The sequence below is a fragment of the Aulonocara sp. 'chitande type north' Nkhata Bay genome, linkage group LG8, assembly GCF_057382095.1.
Source record: "Aulonocara sp. 'chitande type north' Nkhata Bay isolate Kocher_YH1m ecotype deep benthic linkage group LG8, A_spYH_male_GT1.1, whole genome shotgun sequence".
Lineage (NCBI taxonomy): Eukaryota > Metazoa > Chordata > Actinopteri > Cichliformes > Cichlidae > Aulonocara > Aulonocara sp. 'chitande type north' Nkhata Bay.
Window position 1 is genome coordinate 15,945,651 of NC_141351.1, and position 26,163 is coordinate 15,971,813.

Here is a 26,163-nt window from a genome sequence, read left to right on the forward strand (position 1 = left end):
TACAAAATGCCTCGAGACGACTGTTGTTGTGAGTACTGAATACTAATAACGTCAATTCATTGTGTTAGACTTTTCACCATTTTCAGTCTTAATAAAATACATAATAATCTAGGGACTCTCTCAACTTTAGTATACATCAATCCTGCAGATTTTGTGGAAATTGGTAAAGTGCATTCATACCCTAGAGCTTCAGCATATACAAGGGAAAAAGTTGCATAATTCATCTAAAAGCCTTTCTCTGAAACTAAATCTATCACAATTTAGCACAGTGACAGTAAACAAATCCCTGGATCCTCCCTCCTGAGAGATGGTTTCCCTGAGCAGACCTCGGATCTGAGATATTCAACTCCTCCATGGGGAGTGCTGCGTTTGTGAGGTTGTGCTTCTGCTCATGATTGGACGATTAACCAACCGTACTCTATTTCATACACAGTTTTGTACACATAGATGCTCAAGGGGCACTTTAAAGAGCGATTACTGTGTTACCCCTTAAGCTGAAGGCGTTGTTAGCAGAAGTCCCTCAAGTGTTTATCTGGATCATTTCTCATGCTGTGTACGTATATGTATATGTTTTAAGTAGTGGACTATCCTTTTAGAGACCAACCTTTTCAGGAAGCTGTTGTCACGAAAGGCAGATTGAAAAAGGGCAGACCTTGTTAAACACTGTGTTAGAGTTTCAATTAGAGGCCTTCTTAGATTCACATGTCAGCAGAATTAGAAAATTGCAAATCAGATTCAGTTGGGCAATTTTCGCTGTCAGTGGTTATAAGCTGACAGAACAATTAATCAACACAAGCATGTTGTGGGAGGAAATTTTCATCAGGAAGTCATCAGTCGCCATCAGTGCCTCAATGCCAACGCATCAAAGCACACAGGTACAACAGCAGGTTTGTTTAGCCCGAGCTGCCTCCCTCACACTGTTTCCAGCGGCTGGAAAAGCATTTGGTGCCATCTAGAGGCTGAATTGTTAAACATACATTATATGAAATAAGAGCATAGATCGATGCATTTTCACTGAGGAAATATTTGAGAAAAATTGTCATGGAAATCCATCCATATATATAAATATATGTGTGTGTGTGTGTGTGTGTGTGTGTGTGTGTGTGTTTATGTGTGTGTGTTGAATTGATGGATTTATATGAGAATCCCTATGTTGTTATATTTAAAAAGATTTAAGAGTACATTAATTTTCTGAACAGTCATCTGGAGTCCATTAATATACTTCTCTTCATTTATTTTATTTACCTTTCATCATATAAGCAACCATTCAAAAAGTCATAGTTCTAATTTAAGAAGAGGTTTATTTTTTAAAGAAATAGTGTTTTTTAATTTAATTTAATTACTTTTTTGAAGATGAGCTAAATTCACCACAAATCCCCCTGGAAGTAGTACTCCTGTTAGCCGCTAGGTGTCAGCATACAGGTTATACTAGCTGTATCCGTACTTCCGTGACTTCTCTTTCCGCCTGTTGTTGGGTGTATGCTTACGATGCCTTCAATGGCTTTTATATACTCAGATTATTATTATTATTATTATTTTTAATAAATAGGCAATTAAAAACAAGCTTTGTAGGACTAGGCTGAGAAGACAATCGAGTGTAAATTTTAATAACAAAAATCCACAATATGAATATTATAAAATTAGCCTTTGTTAATTAAAATTAACTCAGCATATGATCGCCACATTTCTTTAAGAAGGAGATACTATGCGTATTTTTATGTCTATATTCTAAGAAGCTTAGAAAGAAAAAGTGGATTTTTATGTCTATATATTCAAATAATTAAATATATCCAGTATTATTCGGTGAAAGCATCTTTTTGTAAGTTTCCTATAGTTTTGTTTTTTAAATCTGTAAGGGCTAAAACAATCAGAGTACGTGTTGTTAAATTTCAAATAGACCCTGAAGGCAGCACTGCACGGTGGCTCCCATGCATGCTATCAACACATTGCATGCTGCTGACTGCTAGCATATTCACAACATGACAATATGCTGGCTATTTCTGTAGCTTAGCATCCTGCAATGAGGACAACATAACAATTTACTTTCGTGTAATATTATTAATGTAGTAGAAGCAGCCAAAATGGTGAAGGAGCAGTTCAGAGAGACAGATGTGGCCAAAAAAATGTGAGTATGACCGAGAGAGGACTCCTGTTAGCCTGGTTAGCTCGCCGGTTATCCACACAAGTTGTTTAGGTAGTTAATATAAGAATAGTTCTGAATTGCCGGATAATTTAGTCGTACTTACATAACGTAATTGTGGAATAGAGTTGAAAGCCTCTATGGACGCATTTAAAAAGTGTGATTAATGAGTAAATAAGCTTCATTGAATCTGCATATTGGCAACTAAGTGTCACGTAAACGCTAGTGTCACCCTGTAAGCATGCGTCACCCAATAGTTCAGTAAGTTCAAGATGGGATTTTATAGGTTTTCTTGTAAGCTTTGCCTGTGATATGCTAGAAAAAGTGGTTCCAACAACAATACAGCTGTGATCAGGACACGAACGAGCCAAATACTTTAAGGAGAAAAGTTTGATTCGAATGACAAGAGGTGTGTTTGGATAAGGACAGGTGAGGCTTTCAAACCTACGAACATGGTACCAGCTGTCAAGCATAATAATGGCAGCATCATGTTCTAGAACTTTTTGCTACTAGTTTCATCCACTTTTTGACAATGTACAAAATGGATGGAGTAATAAAGGAGGAGGCCTACATTTAAATCCATTAAATATGCGTCCTGTATAATCATTATGAGAACAGTTCAAAGAAATCATTTAAAGTTCAAGATTACTATGACTATGACATTGGTTATAAACTTCTGACCAAAGCTGGACCAGAGCTCAAGCAGTCCTGCTTATGTTTTCTCTTGTTACCAACTGAGGTATTAAACTCTTTAATTTGTTTTTGCTTTATTTTATGTCATTGTTTACAGAAGCCACATCTGCTTCGGCATGAAATCTGCCGAGCAGATGCGGCAGCAGGCCCACATCCAGGTGGTCAGTAAAAATCTCTACAGCCAGGACACCAAACACACTCCACTGGCCTATGGAGTGTTGGACCACCGTATGGTATGACATGGAAGACTTTTTACTTCTGTTTGCAATGACTCAAGAAAACACCTGAGAAATGCATAAATACAGAAATACAGGGCATAAGATCTAGTTAGAAGATATACTTTTTTAAATATACATTTTGAGATTTAGGCTCAAGGCTTAATGGAAGCTGTGGTATAAAGGCATGCATATGAGAGAGACATTTTCTTTGTGTACACGTGTGTATACACTTGTATTTATATAGTTTGCCTCTACTTTTCTAAAATTAAATAAAGGAAAGTTACTTTATGAATAAATAAGAACATAATGGTATTGTTTTAAGAGCTTTCACTCTTTATTATGACATATTTAAACATTTAACTTCAAATATTTTAACATTTGCACACTAAAGCTTCTTTTGGCTGCTCCTTTATTCACAGGGGGTTGTCACAGTGGGGAAGTCCACATGCTTGATTTTTACACCACTGAGCTCTTATATGGGTGTTTGGTAGATTTGCATTGGTGCATCAAAAACAGTCTTGAATTACCCATTGAGTTAATCCTCATATTTCAGCCTTATTTCTCCGATCTCGTGCTTTCTGCAGGGCACCAGTGAGAAAGACAGACCGTGCCTGACATGTGGGAAGAATCTGGCTGATTGTTTAGGACATTATGGCTACCTGGATCTTGAGCTGCCCTGTTTTCATGTTGGTTATTTCAAAGCCACAATAGGAATCTTACAGGTAAATCCAGTGTTTTCTTGTTGTAGTGACTAAAATATCTTACAAACCTTTCATTGTTCCAAGAGTACATGTTTAAGGAATGGCAAGGCACATTTTAAAATAGTATTTCTCCTTTAGGTGTCACTAGAGTGCCATAAATAGGCGAGAAATAAAGAGATTCTTTATTTCTTGAGTTATCATTTGTTGTATTGCCAAATGTTAAAGGTGAAATGATATGCAATGCATTTCATAATTTTAGACTTGTGAGAAACGATAATTCAGTCCCCTCTTTCTGATGGGTTGTGTATCCAGATGATTTGTAAGACATGTTCAAGGATAATGCTGACGAAAGAAGAGAAGCTGCAGTTCATGGATTACTTGAAACGGCCTAACCTGGCCTACCTCCAGAAACGTGGGCTGAAGAAGAAAATCTCTGATAAATGCCGCAAAAGGACAGTCTGTCTAAATTGTTCTGCTTTCAATGGTGAGAAGAGACCTTTCCATTTCATAACTGGTTCTTTTTAAAAGCCACCCTGACTTGATTGCTAAATCAATGTGTGTGTGTGTGTGTGTGTGTGTGTTTACTCTTTAGGACCAGTCAAAAAGTGTGGCCTACTTAAGATCATCCATGAGAAGTATAAGACGACCAAGAAAGTGGTGGATGCTTTTGTGTCAGATTTCTTGCAGTCCTTTGATATTGCCATTGAACACAACAAACTGGTTGAGCCACTACTGACCAGAGCACAGGTGAAGTTTTTTTTACTACTAATTTCGTCATATGGCAACACATGGGTCTTATTTTAAAAAAGGACCAAAAAGTAGACCTAATATATCGACATGGCTGTGGCTTACAGTCACTGTATGGTTTATGGATAATTTAGAAAAATATTAAAAGCAATTATTTTAGATGTAAGGGATTTTTAAAATTTCTTTCTATGTATTTATTTATGTTTTAGAAAAATCGATGTATTCTTTGAACTCATTTCTAATTCCCTTTTCAGGAAAACCTGAATCCTCTGGTGGTGCTGAACCTGTTCAGGAGGATTTCTGAAGAGGACATCCCTCTGCTGCTGATGAACCCCGAAGCAGGGAAACCCGCAGACCTTATCATCACCCGTCTCCTTGTGCCTCCTCTTTGCATCCGACCGTCTGTTGTCAGCGACCTCAAGTCTGGCACCAATGAAGACGACCTCACTATGAAGCTAACAGAGATAATCTTCCTTAACGATGTCATTAAAAAGGTATCTTTCAACTGTACAGGTTAACAGCAGGGGCAATTAAGATTCATCTTCAAATCATCAATCCTTTAAAAATAAAAAGTCTGTCTGTAATAGAGTTATCAAATGTATTGTTTAATTGGAGATGTCCCACTTAACAAACTCTTCTCTTGCAGCATCGTATGACAGGAGCAAAAACCCAGATGATCATGGAGGACTGGGACTTCCTCCAGCTGCAGTGTGCCCTTTACATTAATAGTGAACTTTCTGGTATCCCCCTCAATATGGCACCTAAAAAGTGGACTAGGGGCTTTGTGCAGAGGCTCAAGGGAAAGCAAGGTATAGTGTGTAATAAAATTTTGGCTAATTTAGCAACATTTAATTAAATTTTTACTTTTTTTGGCACTTGGCAGATGTTTGCTTTTATGTTGCTTGTACATCACACTGAGAAATGAAGAGTTTAAGTATCTAAATGACTGATTTTGTCTACTCTAATGGCGACTCAGGTCGATTCAGAGGAAACCTCTCTGGCAAAAGAGTGGACTTCTCTGGCAGAACTGTCATTTCTCCAGACCCAAACCTGAGGATTGATGAGGTGGCTGTCCCTGTGCATGTGGCCAAAATCCTGACATACCCAGAGAGGGTAAATCTTCTCCCATGATTAGCAGAAATAACACTAAATACCCATTTTTGATTTTAATCCTTGTGAGTGTAATACTGTATCTGAATTTGGCTTATCTCAAGGTAAACAAAGCCAATCTGGAGCTAATGAGGAAACTGGTCCGTAATGGTCCTGATGTTCACCCTGGAGCCAACTTCATACAGAACAGACACACTCAGATAAAAAGGTGAGGCTTAGGACTTTGTATTTATTTTACACCATACTCTGTTGTATTCTCTCTGCTTTAATATTTAAAATATCCTTTCTTTTTATTAGTCTATACAGCTCAAGTTCATTATTCTATTTATTTTATGTGATGATAATCTTTAGTGGGCACACATGGAATTTAAATGGTTTAAAAGTACCACTTCCCAAATGTTTATACACTGACAAAATGGAAAACCGGTAATAATCTAATTTATGACATCTATGATGTGAGAATGTCTGAAAAAGGAGCAAAGTGTTTCAGTATCGCTGCCTGTGGGCTGTTTAACTAGAAAGAGCAGATCCTGCATGTAAAGTTTCGGCTGACAAGCTGCTTGTCAGAATTCAAGATCTGTATCTTCCAAACTTTGTTATCATATCCTTTGAAGAACTGAGGCATAAATGTAATCTGAGTAGAAAACTTTCATTTAATGACTGCAGCTGAGAGGTTTTCTTGTGAATTGTTGTTGAATTTCCTTTTATTTCCCTTTTTTGTTTAGTTTTTTTTAATTAATTAATCTTTTTTATCTACTGTCAGTGCGCCCCAGGGTGGCTGTGGCTACAATGTAGCTTGCCATCACCAGTGTGTGAATGTGTGTGTGAATGGGTGGATGACTGGATATGTAAAGCGCTTTGGGGTCCTTAGGGACTAGTAAGGCGCTATATAAATACAGGCCATTTACCATTTACCATTTTGTTTGTCAGGTTTTTAAAATATGGAAACCGTGAAAAGATTGCCCAGGAACTGAGGATTGGTGATTTGGTGGAAAGGCACCTAATAGATGGAGACATCGTCCTCTTCAATCGACAGCCTTCTCTGCACAAACTCAGCATCATGGCTCACATTGTAAGATGGTTTTTTTTGCCCTAAATACTTGTTAAACTGGTATTGTAACCATAATTTTCACAGCCACACAGAGAATTATTAACGTATTGTTTTTCTAATGAAAATGATAAAGAAAACAAGATTGAAAATGTTTCATATGATTCTTTTGCTGGTGTGCAAACACACACAAAACATCTTAACTAGGTTTTAGGACTCCTCGTGTTTTATCCGCAAAGATCGTAGTTTTGCGTATAGTTTTTTTTGACGTTATTTCTTACTTTTTACTTGCAAAGGTTCTTTTAAACCCAGTGCTAAGTCAAGTCAATGCACGCACATCTAGAAATGTTTAAAGTAGAATACAGTTGCAGTCAAAATAATCTATTTGCACTTTTTAAAATTTAATAATTACCTGTTACACACTGAAAACATGGTTCCTGAACATGGTTCGCATTTTAGCTTTCTCTCTACTTTAAAAAAAATCTTGACTAATGAGAAATATTTTAGTTGGATCCTTTTGAATGACATAGTTTTTGGCACTTTTCAAACTAACACACAGGCCAGGGTCAAACCTCACAGGACATTTCGGTTTAACGAGTGTGTGTGCACGCCATACAACGCTGACTTTGACGGGGACGAAATGAATCTCCATCTACCTCAAACTGAAGAAGCTAAAGCTGAGGCTCTTATCCTCATGGGGGTATGTGTCATTATACTACATGGTGTTTAAACAAACTGCACACAGACAGATGTGGTTTTTGAACACATGAAAAGCTGTCTACAGGAAACTGCAGTTAGACAACTCATTATCTTTTCTTTCAGACCAAAGCTAATCTTGTCACTCCAAGAAATGGCGAACCCCTGATTGCTGCTATTCAGGACTTCCTGACAGGTCAGTGCAGTGATGTGTGGTAGCCAACTGTAGATGTTTTTGTATGATACGAGTGTCCCGGTTCTCAAAAGCATCATACATAGATGTATAATGTATGGAAATATTAAGAAAATAGTTAAAAAATCGGGAGGTATTTAAAAAAAATCCATTCTCTACCAGATGGGTGTGCAGCTTTGCAATATTTGAAAGGCACCTGTTTTTTAATTTCCCGTGAATTAACAATGTGTTTGTACTGCCTAGGTGCTTACCTCTTGACGCTGAAGGACACCTTCTTTGACAGATCAAAAGCCTGCCAAATAGTAGCGTCAATCCTTGTGGGTAAAGATGAAAGAGTTAGGATCTCTCTCCCTCACCCGGCCATAATAAAGGTACTCCACACTGCTGAGCTGGTTACATAAGTCTATATTTGTGACCCAGCACTAATAATCTATTCTGTGTCTGTCAGCCCATGGCTCTGTGGACAGGAAAGCAAATCTTCAGCCTAATCCTGAAGCCAAGTAAGGAATGTCCAGTCAATGCCAACCTACGCACCAAGGGCAAACAGTACTGCGGCAAGGGAGAGGACCTTTGTCACAATGATTCGTGTGAGTTTCTTAAGTAAAGACGTCCACCTAATGAAACCAAGTGTAAAGCTTTTGTTTGACTACATCTCACATTACAAACACGTCTTTATAGCGATGAAGTTTCAGGAGGAGGCTTTAAAGTTTGATTGTGATTGAAATTAAATACATTTAATGGATTACATTTGTTTGTCAGCAACTACCTAGAAACGTTTAATGAAGCCTGTATGAGCAGTAACATATGAGCAAAAAATAAGATTGAGTAACTGCCCGTCGCTAGGAGAGTTCATCAAATTTTAGTGTGATTCCAGAAAATGTAGCAAAAACAAGAAGCAGTAATCATGTTCCTGAAATTCCTTTGAGGTTTGAGAATGTCCTGTCAGATAGGTGTCAGGTGTCTCGAGGCGAACAGGGTGCGATGTTTTATTCACCTGGTGTTTCTATTCTGGATTTAATAGCATCGCTGTTTGTCCTATTCTTGTCATATCCCCAGTTGTGGTGATTCACAACAGTGAGCTGATGTGTGGTAGCATGGATAAGAGCACCTTGGGATCTGGCTCGAAGAATAACATTTTCTACATCCTGCTGAGGGACTGGGGACAGCTGGAGGCTGCCAACGCCATGTCTCGCTTGGCAAGACTTGCTCCTGTGTATCTCTGTAGGTGGTCTACAAGGAATTTATTACTTATTTCTTAGGTCTGATATATGCCAAGATATCTTCTAGTGTCTTGGTTTATATTAGAAAATTCAAAACCCTTTAAGAACAATACACGATTACACAGAAGGGTTAGCCTGAAGTAATGCAGAATTATTTTTTTAACCTCAACTTTCAGCAAACAGGGGTTTCTCTATTGGAATCGGGGATGTTACACCAGGCCAGGGTCTGCTGAAGGCTAAGCAGGACCTGTTGGATGATGGCTACAAGAAGTGTGACGAATACATCGAAGCTTTGGACACGGGCAAGTTGCAGCAGCAGCCAGGCTGCACAGCAGAAGAAACCCTGGAGGTAGGCATGGACAATCTGCATCATTGCTGAAACATTTCATCACCGCACGAGACGAAAGCTTTTTCATTTAATTGATACCTTCCCACTACTTCTTGAACACCACACCAGTTGTGAGTCATTCAGTTCTATTCAATCCAGGTTTATTTACATAGTGTCGAATTACAACAACAGCTGGCTCAAGGCACTTTATATGGCAAGGTAAAGAGTTAGGAGGTAAAGAAACATAAGAGCTAAGGGAGATGGGACAAAACAAACATTTTGTCACATGCTGCAGTGGTGTGTAAACACCTGGGGAGTGAAAAGAGTTCAGTGAAGAAGAAATGCTCGGCAGCAGCAGTTTGGGCTGATAGCAGTGTAATCGACGGATGGTTCAGGTTCACCTGATCCAGCTTTAAGTATAAGCTTTATCAAAAAAGAAAAGTTTTGAGTCCTAATCTTAAAAGTAGAGAGGGTGTGTGTCTCCTGAACCTAGAGATTTATCCACAGCAGAAGGGTCTGCCTGCCACTCTGCTTTTAGAAACTCTAGGAGCCACCAGTAAGCCTGCAGTCTGAGAATGAAGACTTCTGTTAGCATAATAATAAGTCTTTAACTCCATCTTCCAAAAGCGAGCATGTGCTGTTGGAAGTAGACCTGTTGTAGAAGAACAGAAGAATTAATCAAGTGTTACAGCTGTGGTTTGGTCAGTATTTGTGTGAACGGTAGGCTCAGTTTCATGTTCTTAGCTGACATGAGTGGCACCTGGTGTTGTCCCCTGCAGCTATAGTCAATCTGGTTCAAGGTTTGTGCATTCAGAGATGCTGTTCTGCCTTCATTGGTTGTAATGTAAAGTTTATTTTGCCTTCCTATTAGCTTGAAGCAGCCTGGCCATCCTCTGTCCTGACAGAGTCATTTTCAGCTAGAGAACTGGAGCTCACTGGATGTTTTAAATTGCTTTTCTTCTCCATTCTGATGCAGCTTCAGCAGATCATCTTGACCATTTCTACATGCCTAAATGCATCACGTTCCTGCCAAATGATTGGCTAATTAGACATTTACATTAATGAGAAGATGGACAGATGTAACTAACAAAGTGGTCTGTGGGTGTGCAAAGAAAAGAAGCAAATTGTTCGATTCATTTATGTTATGGGTTTACATTGCAGGTAATAGACCAAAGAGGATGGCAATCATTACCTCAGTAGTAAAGGCCCAGATGCACACAGAAAAATTAGTCTTCTCTCATTCCACTGATGGATAATAGATAGAAAGTAGGTTTGGTGACAAAGATGCTATTTTCAGTGCAATTCATGTTGCCAAGGAACAAAGAGTATTAAAGTTTTTCTTCCGCACTGGCAAATTAACAGAGTGACATGGCGAACAAGCAGTCTGGCTCTCAATCCAGCTGATGTGGAAACTACCAAAAAAAAAAGAAAATGAGTCCATGACAAGGCTCCATCCTGCAAACCTTGAACTGACTGCTTGTGTTCGAGAAAGTTGGAATCAGTTTAAGGCCTTAACTCAAACGGTTAAGGTCATTATAAAAGCCCAGGGAGGAGCAACAAAGTACCTGATCTGATGTCTTTTGTTTTTTTATGAATCCCTATTCCTTTTTTCTTCCTCTGCTTGATTGGAAATTAACACACCATTAATTGATATATCTAAATTATAAGTTTTTTGAGGTTATTAAACCAATGTCATTTTTTGTCATATCTGTTATTTATTAGCTAAAAACCTGAGAAGAAAGCTGAATGAACATCATCCAGATGTGGTGATTTCATTATTTTCTCGCATGTTATTAATTATAAGCGCTGCCAGTAAAACCCAAAACTTTTCTTCAGTTTCTCAACAAATTGACTTTTTACGATCTAATTTCTGTATCTCTTGTCTTTCCAATATTTCCTGTTTGTCTGCACCTTTTGTTCAATAAAAGGCACAAATACTTCCAAAATTGTTCAAGCTCTGAAATCGACTTGACGGTAGGCTGCACATTGGCAACAACTGACCTTAAATAAGATCTTCACTGACCGATAGTCGTCATATCGCAGAGGGGCCATTTCCAACGATGATCCGTCCAATCATCGGGGTTTTCATAGGCTGAGAAAGAGCAATGTGTTTGGGCTGGGCTAGTTTTTGGAGAGTACAGCACGAAATCATCCAGTTTGTCTGTGGAAGCTTAAAAAGTAATGTTGAATGCTGTGATTTGTTCTGTTCATATTTATAGGCTCAGAAAGTTTCACAAGATTTTATTTAAGGTATTGAAGAAAAGGAAGTGTGATATTAAATTTTTATTTTGTGTATAAGAGAAGACCAAAAAAGGATAGATGTTGGTGTGCCATCTTTCAAGATCATTTTGTGTGTGTTTGTTAAAAGGCTCTCATCTTGAAAGAGCTGTCTGTCATCAGAGACCGAGCTGGTAGTGCCTGTCTAAGGGAGCTGGACAAGAGCAACAGCCCTCTAATTATGGCTCTCTGCGGGTCCAAAGGTAAGCTAACTGGAAAGCAAACAAAACAAATCGTAAAATCTTCATATAAATGGTCGATGAAGGTGTTGCCGTGTCTACGTGCAGCTGGAAAAAAATATTTTGAAGAGCTCTGAGACACAAAGTGGCTTCTTCTTGTTGTCAATACAATATTTACATGGATGGATGTTTTTTTTAGCTCTTTGTAATGGTAAATAGTGAAGGACTTGACAGAAAAACTGTAAGACAGGAACCAAAAGAGCCTGGTTACATAATCAGATAATACCACAACAGTCACATTTTTGTCAGGCTTATTAGCACTAACAGACTTACAACGACACTCAAGGACTCAAAGGACAAAAAGCTATTATAGAAGTTATACAGTTATGTGTATATTATGATTGAAAATTCATAATCATTGCTGCCAGAACAAGAAAACATAATCTTAACTCAAAGGCAATAAAGAAGTAAAATTTCTTCCATTCATATGCACTCAGAGCCTGATTGTTACTGTCAGAAGACAATTTATGTTAACATACTTATACACCATAAAATCCAGGAATATGCTGGCAGTGTTGTCCGTTAGCTACAACATTCTAGCGAGGATGGCGTTGAAAGGTGGGCAGACACAGGAGTTTTATTAAACGTGTGATATGCTAACAGACACTGCATTTTAAATGACAGTTTTAATTGGCCTCACTGCACAGCCAGAATCTGCGAGTGTTCTCTCTTCACAAATCAGCTACAAGAAATCACAAAGTGAAGCTCGCATTGAGCATAAATACAAGGCTCAAGGACACTTTTGTCCACCGCTGGCTCTAGTTGAGTGTTTTGGTTTTTCTTTTCTTACTATATGATTTCAAACAAAGTCCAATATATTGGGTATTGCAGACACAGCCATGGAAATAATGACACACTGTCTTCAAATAAAGTGTGTTACAGCCCTGTCACAGCACAGTTACAGCCCTAATCTTTAATGTTTGAACTAACTTTAGTAGCATTAGTTACATTTAACATTTTATAACACTGTTCATGAACTAGGCCCTGCGTCACCATGTGAACAGGTGGATGTAAGATTGCTATATTTCTTGTTTGCATGACAAAACTCAGTAGGCTTGATAAGCTGTTAATAAAGAGACCGTTAAACTACAGTGTTTCTAGTTGATAGATTTTTCAGGGCTTGCCAACCTGTTAAGTGCTAAATTGTTTAGTGTGTCTCACTTTTTCATCTGTCCCTGCTGTGTAACGCAGGATCCTTCATTAATATATCTCAGATGATTGCCTGTGTGGGCCAGCAGGCCATAAGCGGCTCTCGGGTACCTAATGGGTTTGAGAATCGCTCCCTGCCTCACTTTGAAAAACACTCAAAAGTAAGACCTTATTTATTTGTTTTAATTGTGTTACTATGTATTCCTTAAGTGCCATTCATGTTGTAGTTCTGGATCTGTTTTTTGTGATTTATTAATCAGTTAATTGTTGAGGCTTGTTCTTGTAACTGGAGATTATATGCTACAAACTTTGGTGTTTGACTGTAGACCTGATGTGTTGCATCCAAGGCTCTGACGCACTTTGATTATTTCGTAGTATTATTTCATTGTGCTACCCCTGCATCCAATACTCCAAAAGCTTTCATCAATTCTAGTCTCATTATGTTTAGTCTCTTTGCTGCTTTTTTTTTCTGAGAAAATAACAGTGCAACTGGATAACAGTTTCTTAGAGTACTCAAAGCTCTATTAATAGCTCACTGATGATTTCTCTACAGCTGCCTGCTGCTAAAGGGTTTGTGGCCGACAGCTTCTATTCCGGTTTGACACCCACAGAGTTCTTCTTCCACACCATGGCTGGTCGAGAGGGTCTGGTGGACACTGCGGTGAAAACTGCAGAGACTGGGTACATGCAGGTAAAGCTTTTTGGACCCATTTCTTTTGAGCCTTTTCACACAGTTCACTTCTGACGACTACTGCTGACACTGAGTCGCTGCAGGTCTTTACTTTGTCCCCAGGATGCTAGCATTTTTTTTGCGTGTTATATTTTAAGTTTTTATTGATTCCCCCCCCCCCAGCAAATTTTCTATTGCACAAAGTAATATTGCCTGTTTCAGTGTTTTATTTATTAATCCATGAGATCATATAAAATTGTGAAAAAAGGAAAAATGTCATCCCACATTCTCCTTGCAGTACGTCGTGTTAAAAAAGCCTCATTCCCATAATTTAATTTATTTTTTAAATCAGTCTAACTTTGCACATTAAATATTAAGATTTCATAGTATGTAATATTATTATATAATCATATCTGGAGCACTTTCATCATAGCTAATTAGGGTTTCTTATTCATTTACACGGACTGTGGTTACACACTCATAGTGCAGTGTTGATGCAATTTGCAGTTCCATCGCATGTGTCAGTGTCATTATTATTTTGTGTCGTTTCTCTGTATTTTAATAGAGGCGTCTGGTGAAGTCTCTGGAGGATTTGTGCTCACAGTATGACCTCACAGTACGCAGTTCAACAGGCGACATCATCCAGTTCATTTATGGTGGTGATGGCCTGGACCCCGCTGCAATGGAGGGGAAGGATGAGCCACTGGAGTTTAAGAGAGTCCTGGACAACATTCGGGTGAGTTAATCAGAAATCGACAGCTTGACAAGCAGTCAATTTCTGTGCACTAAATATGTGCGAACCAGAGTAGAAGTTAATTTCTTCAGCCTTAAAATAACCCTTATTCTTTGTTTCTGTTGCAGTCACGTTTTAATTGAATATTTGTCGGCCATTTTCATATAGTTGAACTTTCATAAATTGTTTATAGTTATAGTTTGCCTTTTAAAAGATCTCCTTATTTCATTTGGTTTATTTCAAGGAGTAATTTTAAGATGAAAAAGCCGTGAGAAGCCACTTACTCTGGATAAACAAGAGTCCTTCTCATTTAGCTAAAAAATTCAGTGCAGGAATTAATGGGGTAAAAAAAAGGCGTAAGCACATCCCAGCCTTTAGAATCTCAATCTGATATGTGTTGATGATTTCATGCGTTTATATAAGCAGTGGTACGATTTATGTAATGTAACCTTTAATTGTTTTGCCTTGACGCATGCTCATGCCCAGTTAAGGAAATCCCAAAAAGTTGATTCTGTTCATCTTTATATTTCATCCCATGTTCTTTAGATGAGTAACAAAATGTTTCTCCTACCAAAGACGCTACGTCCAGATGAACAGAATCAACTTTTTAGGACCTTTATTGTTTTATTGTAGTCAATAATGTAGACATTGTACATTTGACAACTTTCAGCCACCCCACAGTCATTATTTTAGCTTAAAAGTACATTTTCTAGGGTTGCGTAAAGGACATCATCCATTTAGAATCAGCCTTTTCTATTCATTGTATTCAACTTGATAAAGATTAGTTTGACTCTTCAACCGTTTAAACTTTTAAAAACAGTTGCTTGTTCCTTCCTACAGCTGTCAGTGTTAATATCATTGCTTTATTGTAGCAATGACCATGATATTTTAATATTAAAGCAGACATGAAGTTTCTGAAAAATCTAATGTTTCTGCAACTCCTTCTTGGACCTGGTGACTGGTATGATGTGTTACTAATTCCAGAAGGTGGCAGTAATTCACCCACAGGTTACGACAGAAAAACATCTTACTAATTACGAGTTATCTGTTTAAAAAGCCAGGTACTTTGATGTTATAGGCTACTCTACAGACAAAAGTGAAATGCAAACCCAAATACTATGACCGAAAATGTTCATCAAAGTCCTTCAAGTAATGAAAAAACATCTTGCACTGAGATAAAGCGCAAACTATGTAAAGGTAACAGATGGGCTGTGGTCAAATGGCACTAGTCTGATCTCTGCTCTCCAAACCTTGACTGTGCAGGTAATTTGTTACCACCTTGTGGGCAATTGGGTGTTACACAAACTAAAGGCTCAACTGACCACTTGAATTCAGCGGATTAGCTGAGACTCCACCCACTAAACATGGCAACTCCAGGGTACAAGAGCCCAACGTAATGTCGGCCATAGTGTAAACTCTTAGACTTTAAAATGATTCCACAAGGCAGTGGATGTACATTGGCTACGTCCATCTTTAATGTGTACTTTGTCAAATATACACACAAAAAAGCTGTGATTAAAAAACAAACATAGTTTAATTAAAAAAGGCACATTTTATGGTTTGGAGTACTGGTTTTGTTCAGCAGTACTGAAACTATTTGAATATTAAAATGTTGCTGTTTTCTTTTCCTGCTACTGTAAACAGTCTGCTTTTGAGCTGGAGAGGCAAAAAACAAACAGCTGAATAGTTGAAATTGCAGCAAACTAATTTCTTACTAACATATTTTTCAGAATTTCTGACCTTGTAAGTGTTTAAAATGACTCAAATCAGTTTACTCTGCCCGCTAAACTGCCTTCCACAGAGAATCTTTGAACTGACCTGTAGGATTAACGATTAATTGCTCTATTCACCGTCAGGTCATGTCTCATGTGTACACAATCTGCTGCTTGTCATTGAGGTTAAAAGCGTTGTTGTTTTTCTGAAATCACTCTCTAAGATCCAAATAGAAATCACAAGCTTGCAGCATTAGAGGTTCCATATCTCTTAAACGAGGTCTTTTTAACTAGGATAACCAGCAGAGAACAAATACAGCTTTTTGCCAGTAATGTTTCAAATAATTACGATAATTTAATGAGTTTAATACATTTAATATGAATCTGTTACTGGAAAGGTGTTCTGATTTGATCCGCTCATTGCCAAGGGCTGTGCAGTCTGTAGACAAATTTTTAAAGGATAAATATGAAAGAAATAATTAGAGTGGCTGTCTTTTACATATTATATGCTCAAAGCACTGACCCTTAAACTGGGACAGAAAGTATATAGTACATTTTCTTCATGTTCACTTTGAAGCATTTTCAGCTGCTATTAATATCAACCATCATGAGCTATTTACAGCTGAACTGTGAGTGCTTCTGATCTTCTCTGTTCCTCCCAGGCGGTCTACACGTGTCCAGATGAGCCTGCACTGAGTCAAAACGAGCTGGTCCTCACTGCAGACGCTATCATGAAAAGAGCTGACTTCTTATGCTGTAGAGACAGCTTCTTGGAGGTAAACCCATCACAGTATTTGGTTAACAATGTTTTATAGATTTTTTTTTTAATTAGGAAATTATGGCATAGCTTATTATGCTTATTATAGCGTAGCTTATTATGAATAGAGTTTCAATTGAAACTGATTCACAGTAAGCTTAGTGGTTATATTAGATGTTAAAATAAGCACGAAAGTAGCTAGGTAGTGTTTTTCTTGGGAATTGTAAATCATGACTACTTACCACTTTTCTGCCATGTAACTGCAGCAGTAACCTCCATCCATCCTTGGCTTTTGCACCACCTGATTTAGTTATTTGGGTAACATATCACTGGCTTGTAGTCTGTGTTTTTCGTCAGGTGATGGAACAAAATTGTTTCCACCTTTAGCGAGAACAGGTTAAGTATTATGCTTAGTTGGAGTTTCTTGAAGAAGCTCCCTTTTTAGGTACCAAGTTATTATCAGAGGCTGACACATAACTGTTATTTGCAGACATGCCTGAGGTTGTGCACTAGGCAAATGGCCTTGCTATAGCACTAATATCGTGATATGACAGTTTTAAATGAATAAACATAAGAATTTATGCTGGTATTATGGTGGATTGATATGATATAGCACAACGCTTAGAGGCCACAATATCAAATACACTGAGATAAAAATTCAAAATAAGCAACAACAAACTGTTTTTTATTTAGGGTATGAGAGGCTAAGAGTATGTTTTTATTTATTTATTTTTGTTTTGTTTGGTCTTTGTTCTTTGTTCTTTGTTCTTTTTTTTAGTAAAATGTAGCACACATCAGATCTTTGGTTGAAACGGAAGACTGATAATACATGTCCTTTGTAGTCTGTACTTAGAGGAGTCGGACGGTTGGAATAAGTCAGGCGTGCCAAATCATTTAAACTGCTCTGTTCCTCGTTCTGCAGCCAGATGTAACCCTATAAGACAAAATGAATCAATATGTTGATCAATTATTAAATCATTCACTGTTGGAAGTGAGAGGGAGCCTTAATATTCTCCAGAAAAAGCTGAAAAGTAGTTTTTACCAAATGATACCAAACGAGAATGCATAATTACTTTGTTGTGGACTAGCCGAATAATTCATTTAGTGCCTTTGTGAGTAGGGCTGTGCGATATGACCAAAATCTCATATCCCGATATAAGAATTCTATCGTCCGATAACGATATAAATCACAAAAATGTAACATTTTCTGTAAATTCTGTGAATCTCGGGCAGCTCGACTTGCGGGAAGTGTTCCAGCTGCGCGTCATGTTGCTGGAGTCGAGTGTTTTAACAGATGCATGAAACTACATTATTAGACATAAGTTGTAACGACCGCCGTTTTATTTTTCAGTATTTATTACACGGCGTGCTGCGGGGAAAAGCCTGTTCTAACGTTTGAGTCTAAGGTTTATTTTTTTAGCACCTGGCGGCTCTTTTTTAATTCTCATCCGTAAATAATCTGCTCTTTCAGGTGATTCAGTTTATTTTGAAAAATCTCAACAGGATCTTGAGCTTTATAGTGAAAGGTTTATGCGATGGTGTTACCGTCGTTGTTGCTAACCACAACCCATAAAAACAGGCGCTTGTCCGTCCTAGTGTGGTTATATTAAATATAAGAGAAAGAGAGAACTTTAAGAAATTAATATAGCCACTACAGTGACCATCAAAACGATGAAAAAATATTAATAATAATAATAATTTTTAATCAAATACAGAGAGACATGCTGTCATCCAAACCCAAAGCCAGCTGCATGCAGTTAATGGGTTTTCTGATGGTAACAAACATGACTCTTTTCCCTTTTATGAAGGAATTAACTGACACAGGCGCAGAGAAGTACCTGGAGGTACAGTTATCAAGCATGCGGTGAATTTTGAATGGCGTGTCAGTGACAATTGGAAATCATTAATGGAATAATCCTGCTGATGCTGTTGTATAATAAAACAGCGCCTGATGTTGTTCTGTACTGATTTTCCAACATCTGATTGCTCATTTTAAAGTGTTGCTGATGTTTAAAAAAAGACTTGTCAGTGTGTTGTACTGGGCGCTTGAGTTCTCCACTCCTTAACAGTTTGTGATTTCTAACAGCTGCATGACAGCAGCATTTGTTGTTGAGGATATGTTTGAGTTTGGAGGTGGAATTTATTCTCTCCTCTCTACTTTAGGAAATAAAGAAATTCATTAAGAGCATTTCAGAAAGGATCAAGAAGACTAGAGACAAGTACGGCATCAATGACAATGGGACTAGTGAGGTAGGTGTCACGCAAGGCTTAACAAACTTCAGCCTCACAGCATTTGAAAAATAATTGGTATTCTTTCTGTCTTGTATTTACAGCCAAAGGTTCTTTATCAGCTGGATCGTGTAACTCCTACCCAGCTGGAGAAGTTTCTTGAAACCTGCAGAGACAAATACATGAGGTACAAGACTCATATCCAAGTTTGAGGCTTGTTATTTTTGTTTCTCGGCTCCATCTGTCCATCCATCCTTCCATTAGGTAACCACAGAGCCAAAAATGGTTGCTCTTTGGTTTTTAATCATAAAAAAGTCCCTGTTACTACATACGCAGCTCAAAATATAGAGAACAATTGAGAGGAAATTTGTAATCAATTCTGATTGTGCTTCAAAAAGCTTTAAAGTAGTTGAAGCTGGGGAGGAATGAACAACTCATCTATTTTAAGAAAATGAAAAGGCAATGCAACAAACACTTAGAAGTGTACTGAAAGGTTTATTGAAAGTTTGGTAAGGATGTGGAGGTGCCAGAAATATTCACTCAAAACCAAACTATAATGGTTGTACTAGAGAAAAAGTCAGAAGGCTTTATGCCATCAGAAACCGTGCAGAGTGACTGGCCATCATTGTTCCTTTGACAGCACTGCGCTAAACTCTGCTGGAGCTTGAAATAGCATGCTGTGTTAACCATGTTTTTTGTGATTTCTGTTTTTAGAGTCAGCCTGGGGTTAAGATTTCGTTTTATTTTTTTAAGTGGTTGACTTTGTTTCCCAAATGATCATTCATCTTTTCTGAGAGCTGCTAAAATGACATTAGTTTAAATGCAACTCCAATTTTACTTGTCAGTTTGATGAAAGCTGATTCAGCTTAGAGACTCTGTCTTGTAATATATATATATATATATTTTTTTTCTTTTCGTTTCTCGATAGAGCTCAGATGGAGCCAGGATCAGCAGTTGGGGCCCTTTGTGCCCAGAGCATTGGAGAGCCGGGTACTCAAATGACACTAAAAACCTTTCACTTTGCCGGTGTTGCATCAATGAATATCACTCTAGGAGTGCCTCGCATCAAAGAAATCATCAACGCCTCCAAGAACATCAGGTATGATATTCAATTATGGAGATGTCTCATTATATTCCCTCTGTCATTTGCGCCAAGGACAAAAAGACAAATATACCTCACAATTCAAAGTTGGCCATGGGCTTTGTCTTGATGTCTTTGTAACATCGCTGAAAATTACTGCTGCAAGATGGAGTAAGAACGATTTCAAGACCTCCGCCTTCCTGAATGGAAGCAATTCTTCTGTTTGACATTTACTGTCAGACGCCAGTGCTGGATTTTGCAGCTCTAAAGCTGCCCATTCCACTTTTATTGTGAGAATATATTTGATCACTTGCTTCAATCCATGGCTTACACACAGAATTAGAGCAGTTAGCAGAGTAAGCTATGCTTGCCCATGGTGTTTTGTGTCACAGTAGTGAATACATCCCTAATTTGTTTTGAATTATCTATTGAAAATCCACTCAGCACTCCTATAATCACGGCTCATTTGGATGTGGAAGATGATGCTGACTTTGCCAGGCTGGTGAAGGGGAGAATTGAGAAGACTCTTCTAGGAGAGGTAACCTGAACCAATCAGATTTCCCTCCCTTTTATTTACAAATCAAAGCTTTGAAATCATTACTAAGGGATGTCAATGGTTCAAGTAGAGGTGTTGTTTTTTAAAAAAAAGAAAAGAACAAGCTGTACAGAGCTGTAATAAGGTAGGTTCTCATTTTGTCCTTTACAGATTTCTGAGTACATAGAAGAGGTTTTCCTTCCAGATGACTGTTTCATCTTGGTGAAGCTGTCACTGGAGAGAATAAGACTGCTGCGACTGGAGGTACCACAGCTTTATTACTTTTACTCCCACTTTGTGTGAACATCTCAGGCACTTCCCCCTCCTTTCACACATCTAAATTAGTTCTGAATTAGTGCACCTGGGATGTTAATCTATAGTTTTAATTGTCATTTTACGTAAGCTGGGATACCGTTGTGCTTGTAAAAGTACGTATGAGGCCTGGGAACTCGGGGATAATGTTAAAACGGACTGTCCAGCGCTGCTTAGACTTCGTTGCGTCCTCATTTCTACTATTTTTAGCTTCTCAATTATATTTGAAGAAGAAATAATGTTCATTTTTATACCTTCAAGGTTGATTTCAGGATGTAATTCATCCTGCATATTTTCAGTACATGTTGGGGTTTTGGTTGAACTGCTTTAGAATAAGGGAAAATCAAAACATATGTTTTTATACTCTCACTTTTTGCTTTATGTGCAGTTACAGATAAGTCTGCATAGCTTAAACCATTGGAACACTGAATTCTTTGTTTTCTCTACCTACTAAAATATGATAACACTGCATTTCTTTAATAGTAGCAGCTACAGCACAGTGCTCTGACTCATGAGTGCCTGCAGGTTAAAGAGAAGTGCGTTTTGTGCGGCGTGGAAAAGAAAACAAGCTGTGCCTTTGATTTCTCGTCTCTTCTCAGGTAAATGCAGAAACGGTGCGTTACTCCATCTGCATGTCTAAACTGCGAGTCAAACCGGCAGACATCGCTGTACACGGGGAGGCGGTGGTGTGCGTGTCTCCTCGAGAGAACAGCAAAAGCTCCATGTACTATGTGCTGCAGTCACTAAAAGCAGAACTTCCCAAGGTGAGAATGTCACGTGTGCAATGGTTGTTTTCTTTTGTGCACACATGCTTTCTGTGTGCAAATTGAATTCAAGGTCAAGGCCGGTCAGGGCTTCTTACCTATGGAAAATTCATGTTTAGAAAGCACAGATGCTGCACTGTGATTTCTGCCGATGTCTGAGAATACTGTATGGATGTGGAGCAGCTGAACACTGGATGGCAAATTTGTTCCTTTGTGATACTGGGCTTTATAAATTACACTGAATTGCCTTTTAGTTTAATTGCTCTGTTCAATAAAATATTTAAGAGTGTTTTACAGTGGACCTGTTGTGCTCATTTTCACTGCTTTACTTTTATTCTTTCACTCTGGTTTAAGCACTAAGTCATGCAGCGTTACTCCATTAAAGTATATTTATTGTGTTCTTGGCCTTGGTGGAAACCTTTAGTTCATCCTTTATTTAAGAGCAAAAATCAACTTTATTTTCTCTGCCTTCCTCCTTCCCTTTGAGCTGACTTTCTTATCATTATCTTACCCTTGTAAACAGATGGTCTGAGCAGCAGGTGGGAAAGGCTGCTGTGAAAGTGATAACCATATTAAACCTTTAACATAAAGTGTATCGTATTTCATATCATGTCTTGGGTTTTTGAGGCCCCTACATCATCAGTGTGATTATTTATTAACTCTAACTGTGACCCCCCATTATGTTTTTGAGAAATAAATTGACCCATAAAAACAATATATGCATTTAACTTTATTGTTGATGTTGTTATTGTGTTGTTTTGTTTCTTTGTTTGTTTTTACCCGAAGGCTCAATAAACTCCTCGGTTTAAAAAATATATATATAATTGAATTTTTTGGCCGTTATTATTTTGGTAAAGATTTAATATGTCACTGTGAATGTATGACAGAATATACTTTTCAGTACATGTTCTGAACTGTTTAATGCTTAAAGTGCTCTCAAAGCAGGGATAACATGGAGTCCTGTGTATTTTCTTGTCTTAACTGTTTGCACTTACTCATTTGAAAGGTGGTGGTTCAAGGGATACCGGAGGTTGCCCGAGCTGTCATTCATATTGACGAACAGAGCAGCAAGAGTAAGTACAAACTCCTGGTGGAGGGGGACAACCTGAGAGCGGTTATGGCGACACATGGCGTGAACGGAAGTAGGACCACTTCAAACAATACTTATGAGGTATGAGTCTTTTTTTTCCCCCCAGTGTCAAATGTTTGTACATCATACATTTTTATTGATATAAAAAAAGAAGAATGGGGTGCAGAGGTTTTATGGTGAATTTTCTTTTATGCACACAGGAGGCTCAAAAGTATACATACAGGCTCAAATATATACACAGGCTTGTAAAATGGACCGATTCTTATATAGCGCTTTTCTACTCTCCTGGAGTACTCAAAGCGCTCTATACAACATGCCTCATTCACACCAGCTCATACAAGCACTTCTAAAGTGCAAACTAATGAACATTCACACTCCGATGAACACATCAGGGGGCAACTTGGGGTTAGTATCTTGCCCAAGGATATTTGTCATGCAGACTGGGAAAGCCAAGGATCGAAGCGCCAACCTTCCAATCAGTAGCTGATCTGCTCTACTATCTGAGCCGATGGCTTTAGCAAATTGCATCTTGACCACAATTTTGGCTGAATATCTGCCCACTCTTGGGAGAATTGGTAGAGTTGATTGAAATTGGTTGGTTTTCTGCACAGACCCTACGTTTAAGCACAGTTTAGAAATTACAGACCCAACCATTATGCCACCAGGGTTAGCTGCCACCTGTCAGCTGTTACAGCACTCTTTGATTTTCTTGTTGTTGGAATGGTTAAATGCTCAGAAATGGGTGTTTGTGTGCCCAATTCCTTTTGTTTTTAAAGTTATTAAAGATGTGTCTTGAACACTTATTTACCCTGGAAAAATAGCAAGTGAAAAAAATTATTAGAAGCCCAAAATTAACAGGCTATTCATTCCCATGATGAGAGTAGGATCACTCTGAAAATCCAAGCTGAAGATTTAAAAAGAAAAAAACTGCACAACTGAAGCATTAACATTTTTGCTGTCATTGATGGGCAAAAACATTTGCACAGTTTTTCATTCACTTTTAATTAAATTGTCATCATATTTGTGTCTAATATTGTCCCTAAGTGTTATCGTTTGGTTAGAAATTAGTAGAAATATGTGTTAGAGGCTCATCAAGTTTTCTTGTTATATGATACAAGTTAAATAAATTAATTAATAAATTAATTAAGATAAGCAAAGCTAGTTTAAAAGTGTTTCAGCCTAGATCAGTTCTCACTACTTTGCATTAATGCTTTTATCTAACAACACAAAGCCTGGTCCATGACACACAGGCTGTGAGACAAAAGGACTCTAAGAGAGCTGGAAGTTGTTGCTGCTGCTACACTGAGTATTCAGCTGTCCTTGTAGGCTGGCAGTTTTTGATATTTCATCACTCAAATGGAGCACTAAGTTTTCTAATACATCCACTCTTGTGCGTTTAAAATAAATAAATGAATTTCTTGGATGAACCTGTTGGCTCAAAGTGCATGAAGTAACGGACACGTTTTAAAATGTCAACTGTTAAAAAAAAAAAAAAAAAAAGAAGGAAAACAATCGCATAAATTATGCCAGCTGAAGGAACTGAGAACACTTTCAATTGGCTGTGGGGAGTCTGCATCAGGGCTTTTTAAAATGTGTTTGTTTTTTAAACAAGCTTTTCTGTGCACTTGATAGGTCGAGAAGACCTTGGGCATTGAGGCTGCTAGATCCACAATCATAAACGAGATTCAGTACACCATGGTGAACCACGGAATGAGCATTGACCGACGTCACGTCATGCTTCTTGCAGATCTCATGTCCTATAAGGTAAGAACCGCTGATCTACATACATTACATGAATTAATATCCTTTCATCTCCTTGTAGGGGAACTAATGTAACCATCTTCTATCCTTTAAGGGTGAGATCCTGGGAATCACCAGGTTTGGTTTAGCAAAAATGAAGGAGAGTGTCCTCATGCTGGCTTCTTTTGAGAAGACAGCCGATCATCTCTTTGATGCTGCCTATTTTGGACAGAAGGACTCAGTTTGTGGTAAGCTGCTGTTTCATCTGCATAATGAAATTGATCTTCGTGACTTGACTGGCCTGTTAACATCCCCCTGTGTTCCTGTTTCAGGTGTGTCTGAGTGTATCATCATGGGGATTCCAATGAATATTGGAACAGGACTATTTAAACTGCTTCACAAGGCTGACAGAGATCCCTCTCCAGTCAAAAGGCCTCTCCTCTTTGACAATCCAGACTTCCATTTATCTTTGATCACATAGCATCAAAGGACAAAACAGCAGGGATATTTAAAGGTTTTTTTTTCATAGCTGACAAATATTATCTTCAACTAGTACAGAAGTGCCTGCCAATGTGTCACATCATTTTCTGTTTGGGGATTTAACAGAAAATGGGATTGTGTATTTTTGTTGGTTGATAAACTGTGAGAAGACTGAATTTCATTTTAAAAGGCTAGCAGCGCTCCAGGTAGAATTACTTATTTAAGTTAAATTTTGGGTAACAGCAAAAAAAGCAAAAATGTAAACACTTTAAGGTCATAATCTTGTGTTCCTGCACTGATCACACTGTGAAAAACATTGTTATAAACAGGTGTCTCGCTAACATGAGAAAGATTACCTCTTAATTATGAAACAGAATGGATTTCTTCTGTGCTGGTACTTAGTTTTGCATAATATATGAACTGCTTGCATCTTAGCGTTGCAGCTTCTCCCACATCGCAAAGCTCATATTTGGTTGTTTGACATTTTTATTGGGTTTATTTTTTCTTCAACATTCAGTTCAAGAGAAGTTCAGTTTCAGTTCAGAAGTTGATCTTTTTACATCTTGTAAGAAACCTGTTCTTATAATAATGTAAATAATGTAATAAATAAATTACTCAAAGCCATGTTCTTTGGTATTTACAGTGATTTCTACAGCAGTGTTTTAGGGTCATACCATCCAATTTAGTGTGCTATTTTTTTATTTTATTTGAGTAGCCTCAATTTACAACTGTCTTTTTAGAGTCCTTATTAGTGTTTTTTTTCATTGTATCTAGTGCAGAGTCCAGCCATCCAGTGGAAGGATTATATATGAGGAGAGGTAAAAAGAAGTTCCACTTTGCACCATTCACACTTAAAGCTATAGCCCACTGAGACTCACCAGATAACCTAACGCATACGGTCACCTGCTGAACAAGTGAGCTAAATTGGCACCTTCTTATTAGTTTACCTTTAACTGATTAATTCACTCAAGCTGCTCTGATGGCAGCTGTAGCTTGGCTGATCCCCAGTTTCTTTCATTTGAATGTCTGTTACTTGAAGTAGCTGCAAATAAGCACTCATATGACTGTATAGCCTAAAAGCTCATGGTTAAAAAGCGCTTTTAAATGGCCTCCTTATATTTCTAAATTAAGAATTTGAGTGCAGTTGCATTCGCTGAAACTAATGTGTAATGGCTAATGAGTTATCTTTGTGCTTTTCCCCATGTAGTTAAATTTGTTTTTCAAGGAAAAGCCTTGAATTTTACTCATGTTGTTGGTAGAAAGAGGTTTGACATCAAATATAGAGATGATCAGATCAAAGT

At 37.9% G+C, this 26,163-nt stretch overlaps 1 protein-coding gene across 2 annotated transcripts; it reads left to right on the plus strand.

Moving 5' to 3' along the window:
- The first annotated feature begins 1,910 nt into the window (after positions 1–1,910).
- polr3a (polymerase (RNA) III (DNA directed) polypeptide A) lies at positions 1,911–25,864 on the plus strand. 2 transcript variants are annotated; one of them, XM_086303865.1, is made up of 32 exons: positions 1,911–2,125; positions 2,931–3,066; positions 3,636–3,773; positions 4,065–4,236; positions 4,345–4,499; positions 4,754–4,993; positions 5,146–5,308; positions 5,476–5,612; positions 5,714–5,817; positions 6,540–6,681; positions 7,217–7,357; positions 7,480–7,549; positions 7,790–7,917; positions 7,995–8,133; positions 8,603–8,767; positions 8,943–9,115; positions 11,463–11,574; positions 12,802–12,920; positions 13,313–13,450; positions 13,995–14,165; positions 16,537–16,650; positions 18,440–18,475; positions 18,795–18,881; positions 18,965–19,047; positions 19,789–19,959; positions 20,386–20,479; positions 20,648–20,740; positions 21,388–21,552; positions 22,559–22,723; positions 24,275–24,406; positions 24,498–24,630; positions 24,715–25,864. In XM_086303865.1, the coding sequence occupies exons 1-32, from the start codon at positions 2,082–2,084 to the stop codon at positions 24,861–24,863; spliced, it is 4,209 nt and encodes a 1,402-aa protein (XP_086159991.1). In that variant the 5' UTR covers positions 1,911–2,081; the 3' UTR covers positions 24,864–25,864. The 2 variants fall into 2 exon arrangements, with proteins under 2 accessions (XP_086159991.1, XP_086159992.1); XM_086303866.1 differs by lacking the exon at positions 18,440–18,475 and having other exon boundaries at positions 24,715–25,862.
- Positions 25,865–26,163: the final 299 nt, after the last annotated feature.

What these genes read in the sequence shown, in the direction of transcription:
- polr3a (XM_086303865.1), top strand. Translation starts at nt 2,082, where the DNA reads ATGGTGAAGGAGCAGTTCAGAGAGACAGATGTGGCCAAAAAAAT. An exon ending in AGGCTCTTATCCTCATGGGG is followed by an intron (nt 7,358 to 7,479) that starts GTATGTGTCATT and finishes CTTTTCTTTCAG; the next exon opens with ACCAAAGCTAATCTTGTCAC. An exon ending in GTAGAGACAGCTTCTTGGAG is followed by an intron (nt 16,651 to 18,439) that starts GTAAACCCATCA and finishes CCTTTTATGAAG; the next exon opens with GAATTAACTGACACAGGCGC.